Genomic DNA, 7,029 nt, shown 5'->3' with positions numbered 1-7,029 from the left:
ACAGTTAAATAATCTGTCCTACTTTCTTAAAGAATTATACTTTCGTAAAATAATTATAGAAGTAAATATAAAATGTATATTTAAAAAAAGCTTTCAGCATACTAAGTGCTTTTATACAGCTATGTTAGCATTAAGTTAGTTAAATTAGGTGAAAGAGCATCTTTTATCCTTTAATCTAATTATCCACAAGAGAATTCCGAGAACTTCACCTGGACCGAGGCACCGAGCACAAGTTCTCGACAGACACAGAACATATTTGGACGCGTTAATATGTCAGTATTCAAATGTCCTATTCACAATAGAACAACAAGATTGTATGCATTTATAGCTCTATATCCGGGATTCCAAGGCAGACGAGAAGCACCATTGTGCAGCAGAGAGGTAAGGGAAACTGTCTGACTCTGGACGAGAATGTGTCTCTGATGATTTACCAGAAGGGGAGCTGGGCTTGGTCAAGAAGTCCCTCACCTGGCGTGGCAAAGAGTGAAACAGCCAGTCTTCAACCAACAGGCCACCTCCATGCAAGCCTGAACAGCAGCAGAGCTCCGCAGGTAGCTCCTCCAGGCTGTTGCTACGCAGGTCCAGCTGAGACAGGTGGCTCAAAGCGCTAATCCCTGGAGGCAGAGAACCCAGGGAGTTGTGTGCCACATTCAGGATGCGCAGTTCCAAACAGCCACTGAAGAGCTCTTGGGGAAGAATCTCCAGCCTGTTCCTGCAGACGTCCAGCTCTGTGAGCATTTGCAACGCCTTCACCTCGGCTGGCAGCACTTGCAGCAGATTGCCAGCCAGTAGGAGCCTGCGAAGGCGTTGGAGACTGAAGAGAGCGGAGGGCAGGTTCTGGAGCTGGTTGTCGGACAGATCTAAGAATTCCAGGGACCGCAGAACCCCAACACTGGCAGGTAGTGCCAGCACATGGTTATAGGCCAGCCTGAGGCATGAAAGACGGCGGAGGTGAGCCAGGCTAAGCAGCTCCTCCAGAGTTCTCAAGTTATTGTGCTGCAGATCAAGAGTGCGGAGGTTCGTCAGAGCCAGCAAGGCAGAGGGAAGGCGCTCTAGTTGACAGCCCTGTAGCTGAAGCTCTGTCAGGCTGGTCATGCGTCTCAGCCCTGTCAACACCAGCAACCTGGTGCCCTCGTTGTGGATCTCCAACCTCACCAGGCTGCCTGTCACCTCGCACAGTTCCCCGGGGACCCGCTGCAACATGCCCCGAAGCACCAGCACACGGAGGTGGCGAAGGTGGCGGAGGCTCCCCAGTGCCCAGCCACGGCCCACCCCACCCTCGTAGCCAAGGCGGCCAGTAAGGTGGAGCTCATGTAAGGTACGTAGGGAGTAGACCCAGCCGGGGATCTCTGCGGCCTGGGTGAAGGTGAGATGGAGGACCTCTAGGCGCTCCTGGAGGAATACAAGGGCACCTGGCTCCACAGCTGCACTGCAGTGGTAAAGATGAAGCTCCCTGTTGGAATGACAGGCATGAGTCATACAGTACAGTGGATGAGTGTAAAGGGAAGTTTCAATGTAAGATTCACAAAAAGATCGGGTAAAACAGGCAAGTAAGCCAAAATAAGAATAGAACTGAATTGAGTGTTATTAGAAAGAGAGTAATAGGTAAGTTTTAAGTAATTTCTACTTTTGCTTTATATATCTTCAATTGAAAAATAATCTTCTCTTTCCCTCAGTGAATATGCCTACAACTCAGAATCCGATTTCTGCAGAGCAGGTCTCAATATTATTTAAGGTTACATTTCTATTGTTAAATCCTACATACAAATGAGTGAGAGATTCTTCGATTTTGGCCTCAACCCAACCTCACCTGAGCGAGGTCATATTGGCGACCTGTGCAGTGAGTTTGGCGTCGGCAATGAGCTCCAGTTTCAGGACGTGCAGCTGGCTGAGGGTGAAGAGGGCCGGGGGGAGGCGAGGCAGAGCTACCAGCTGTAGCCTGCACAGGCCCTCTGCGTCCACACTGGTCATGGAACGCAGCCTCTCCACTCCGAAGCGCCTCTCCAGGTTCTCCTCCAGCAGCCTGGTCTCGCTGACGGGGGACAGGAAGACGGACAGACGCTGGGCCAGCAGAGGGTCGTACTGGTCGGCCATGTGCGAGAGAAAGGCCAGGTCATTGCTGAGGTCGGGTACGTCTCTCAGGGAACACGGTTCTTTCAGCGCATGAAAGGAATACTGTCGTAGAGAACTGAGCAGGGTACACAACCAACAAACACAACTTTGATATCATGCTGCTGATTCAATGTTATATTCTCTACACATACTAGATATTATACAAACATATAGCACATACACCACCCAGGCGACCCAGCCATTATTATTCTTTAACCACTTTCAACCTGGCTTCCGCATGTCATTATAGGCAAAATAGGCTTGTGAGGCATGGTTGTAGAAGTTCTTTTTTTTTTTTTTAAGCATGGCTCCTCAGATGCGAGCCTATATCTGTGTTTCTGGAGCTAATCTTGCAAACCATATATGGTTTATGCCTTCAAAAGAATGGAAGTCTCAGATATGTCATAGATGACTACTGACTGGCCACATGAATTCTGAAATCCACATTTGAGCCACATGATTCGATTTATGAAATAGGGCCAAGTAGTTAAGAAAATACACAACCCAGTCAAACAAGATTATTTCTTAGCGGAGCAAAAGCCTGAAAGAAACTATAGTGCCTTTCACAGAGTAATAATCATTTAATTTGAATCAACAGAAGAATTGTCTTGCCTGCTTTGTTTATTTTTAAACATACATTTAATCAAGAAAATTCTAACTAAAAATACCCTGAAGTACAGAATATTGATAACCTTATTATCCAGCCTCTGACATGTTATTTGGAACATAAACATCTATCTAATTATGCCCTTTGAATCCTTTGGAATATTAGATTTTCTCAGACCATTTACCATCCTCCCTCTACTGTATCCAGTCCAGACAGACATTTCTATCGATCTAATACAGTATTTATTATCAGTAATAATTAATCGCCAGGTTGAAGTCAGTGTCACTGCTTCAATAGAACAACGAATTACTACCATTAATAGCTTAATATATTAACCACTTGAACCCTAGGGTCTGCTATTTTCAGTGAAGGGATTTGGTGTGGAGGGGTGTAAAATATAGAGACCATGGGGGACTCCGATCAACTAAGCATGGTTTCTAAGTGGTTAAGCATGTACCGTAAAGTGTAAATGGACATATAGTGCGGCTCTAACCTGTGCAGAATCCAGCTAAGCGTGTAAATGTCTAACAGACCATACAATCCCACCAGAGTCAAGTATGCGACCAGCAGCTTGTGCAGGAGTGAAGCCAGGGCGTGGGTGCACTCAAAGGTGGCGTATCCCAGTAAGGCATGCTCCTCGGGGTAGCACGTGTGATGGAACGCCACAGAGTCCAGCAGAGGTGTGCTGTAGCCCAGGATCAGTGTCACCATGAGTAACTTGAATATAGTCTGAGCCAGGTACACCTGAACGGAGAGAGTCGGGCCAATTTTCACACATAGAGTACACCATTCAGGCATGATATATTGTTGTTGTCGGGTGGAAACATTGTATGTCCAAAACCGTTCATTTTGTATTTATCACAAGTGAAAATAGCCAATCTACATGCACACAACGCCTTGCATCGCGAGGCGTTGTGTGCTTGTAGATCTGCTATTTTCACTAGTTTTGTGCGACAGTCTTGTATGATGAAGCAGGACTTTACTTTACCTAAAAGCTACAAATTTGAAACTTGGAGATACAAGGTTTCTGCCTGACAGTGAATATATTACATAATAATTAATTATATAATTATTTATGATAATCATTGTATTGATTTAAGATTACTTTTCAAAAGGACAGATTACTATCATGCATGTGGAAAGTGAACGATTATTACAAGAAAACAATAAAACCAAATCATGAAGCTTCAAAACATTTGCTTCGTTAATTTGTGTTTCTGTCAAAAATGTTATAACCGTTTAGTTTAGTTTAGTTCAGTTCAGTGGACAAAGTTGCATTTTGACCAATCTGTAGGGTATTAAATAAAAGTCTGGGTTTCCGAGGCTAGTAGGGTGGGTATAGATGGAGAGTATGTTGATCCTGTATTACTAATACACCTGCGGTGGTTGTAGTCAGCCTACTTGCTCTTCTATTGAGAAATGTTCCTGTGGTTGGGCAGGGCCACTGCTGGTTGACAATAAAAAGTGGTATTGTGTAAAGGTCAAAACAACATACTGTATCTGCGGCTGCCCATACAAGCTTTCTATATTAGCTCAACAGGTAGAAATCTTGGCGCTCGCACAGGGAACCAGGGTTTGAGTCTCCTAACCTCCAGATGACATCTCACCTTGTAAATGACATCGGAGCTTTCGCAGTGGGCGCGGAACCTCCTGACCCTCTCGAACAGCGCCCTGGCCTGCTCCCCGTCACTCTTACCCAGGCTAACCACCCGTCTGGGGCTATCACCGGGAGCCAACCGAAGGCGCTTGGAGGCGTTAACGTGTGGGACCTGCGGGGCCGGGTTCACCAATGACAGAGACGGGTTCCGAGTGAGTGGTGAAGGAGGGCCACTGGTGGACGCACTGTCTGCTCTCTTCAAAAGAGGACTGTCTGTGCCCGAGTCCCAGCTGGACTGTCGGTTACGTGGTACCCAGGGTGACGATGGCGTCGGGGGATGAGCAGATTGAAGTGTCGCCGCCTCCTCCTCCTTCTCCCCTACTTCTTCCTCTCCGTCTTTCTTGGCATGGATGTTCTCCTGCTGGGCAGCATGGGATAGGGCGCGGGACGTCCACGGCGACTCACAGCACTTAGCCAAAATAGCCAGGAAGTGTTCGATGCGGGCAGACGTGAGAGGGAAGTGGAACCAGAAGGAGCCGCTGGCTAGCAGCAGCAGGGACTGCAGCAGGGCCATGTAGGGGAAGAAACGAGAGTACCAGGGCAAAGCCTCATGATAGCACACCTAGTAGAGACACAGATGTTCAAAACACAAACAAACAAACTATCAAACAATTTAAAATGTAGGCATTTAGCAGACGCTCTTAATCCATAGCGACTTACAATAAGCAAGGTAATACATCAATACAACATGCACGGTAATACAGTAAGCAAGGTAATACGTCAATAAATCAACATCAAAAACATCAAACAAACAGATAATGGACATCTTCAAAAACACTTAGCTGGCTTAGCTGCCTTTTCACTACTTTCCCAGATATTTACAAGTTGTCTAAGAATTACTGCATGCCAGTTCCTGGAGGCCGTGGTCCTCTTCACCTGGCCTGTGAGTGGTGGTGGTGGTGGTGGTGGGCCCACCACTACTGCTAGCATTTTGGCCACATCTTCAGAGCAGAGGGACTGACAGATATTCGCTCTGAGGGACTGACAGATATTCTGCCAACCTTTAATAGTCTATGCTAGGGCATTGGAATGGCCATTGTGGTCTGGTCTTAACAACGTAAGACCTATTTTATACTTTGTTGTACAACAAGAAAATTGCCAAACTACAAGTTGAATGCCCAAAATAGGAATGGCAGTCTGAAAGTGGTTGAACAGGGGTACTTTGATGTCAGTGGCATCAGAGTCAAAACACTGGCCTCTATCCACACAAGACTATCAGCCAGAAATGCTTGGCTCCATTGCTAATTTGTGTCTGCTCTTTCGGCTTGTTGCTGTTTAGAATCTAAACAGTGAACAAACAGGAAGAGCAGACACAAATTAGATATAAGCTTTCAATAGATAGTTGTTATAATGTTATAGTCTATAGATTTAATTTATATACTTGATGTCCACTTGTTATATGGTGTTGGTATGGCTCAGTACTGTTGCCTCACAGCAAGAAGGTCCTGAATTTTATGCCTTTCTGTGCGGAGTTCTGTGTTGCATGTTCACATGAAAAGGTAATACTGTAGGTTACCTGAATTCAGTTGCTATACTATACTATACTATGCTATACTATTTCGAATAAATGGATGTGTAATGAAGGTGACGTGGACCTTTGTGGGTGCGTCCACAACTCACAATCTCACAACGTGTCGCATTGGTGTGTCGCATTGTGTGTGACACACACACACACACACACACACACACACACACACACACACACACACACACACACACACACACACACACACACACACACACACACACACACACACACACACACACACACACACACACACAGCCAGTAGATCCTACCTGGCTGATGTATATGTACTGCTGATAGACCAGATGAGTGCGTCTACCCTGGGCTGGAGGATTTGGGCTGTGGCCACCCATGTGAGGGGCTTCACGAGAAGAAGAAGCCTTATTTGCAGATGGATTGTTGGAGTTTGGGGGTTGCTGTGGTGTCACGGTGGACAGACTGTGGTTTGTGGCAGTGGGGGTGGGGGTGGCGGGGGGGTCCAGCAGGGGGAGACAGACCACCCTGTCCCGGGACAGCAGAACGGTGCCGGACAGAACGGACACCAGCAGCATCAGGACCACCAGGTAGTCCATGAACACCTCCCACCAGGGCTTCAGCAGCTTGGAACTGCTCTGACGTTCATTCAGAGAGGCCAGCTCCGACAGGGAGAACATGGCGGCTTCCTTTCCCCCAGGTCCTTCCTGTAAGACAGTGGTTGTGGTTCTCAACCTTTTCAGGCTTCGACCCCCAAAATAATCATGTTTTACCTGGGGACCACCACACGCCCACACACCCTGACGAGCACCCTGATGTGCTGTAAGACAGCACATGTTAACCACTTTCAAATCAACCTGGTGTCCTTATTTCAGGCATATAGGCCGAAATGTCCAAGAGAGAGAGAGAGAGAGAGAGAGAGAGAGAGAGAGAATACTAAAAAATGCTGGGTTAAAAACGACCCAACTTGAGTTATTTTTTAACCCAACGCGGGGATCAATAGTGGACCAACCCAACAGTAGTTAATTTGACCCAGTAAAATGGGTTGCTAATTTTAACCCAACAGATGGGTTACATATTTAATCCAATTTCTGGGTCAAATGTATCACAGCCCTGGGTCAATTCTACCCAATGAATGGGTTAAAGGGGCCCCAC

The 7,029-nt window shown here is 46.6% G+C and overlaps 1 protein-coding gene across 1 annotated transcript; it reads right to left on the bottom strand.

Annotated features, from left to right (window-relative positions):
* Positions 1-330: 330 nt before the first annotated feature.
* Positions 331-6,554, bottom strand: LOC308284449 (volume-regulated anion channel subunit LRRC8D; the record flags this gene model as incomplete). The annotated part of the gene is made up of 5 exons (XM_080725067.1): positions 331-1,453; positions 1,811-2,188; positions 3,213-3,463; positions 4,327-4,938; positions 6,174-6,554. 5 exons carry the CDS (start codon positions 6,552-6,554, stop codon positions 331-333), a joined length of 2,745 nt encoding a protein of 914 aa, XP_080581193.1.
* Between the last annotated feature and the right edge of the window lie 475 nt (positions 6,555-7,029).

The sequence above is a fragment of the Nannobrachium achirus genome, assembly GCF_963921795.1.
Source record: "Nannobrachium achirus genome assembly, chromosome: 4".
NCBI lineage: Eukaryota > Metazoa > Chordata > Actinopteri > Myctophiformes > Myctophidae > Nannobrachium > Nannobrachium achirus.
This window is presented reverse-complemented; position numbering and strand designations above follow the sequence as displayed.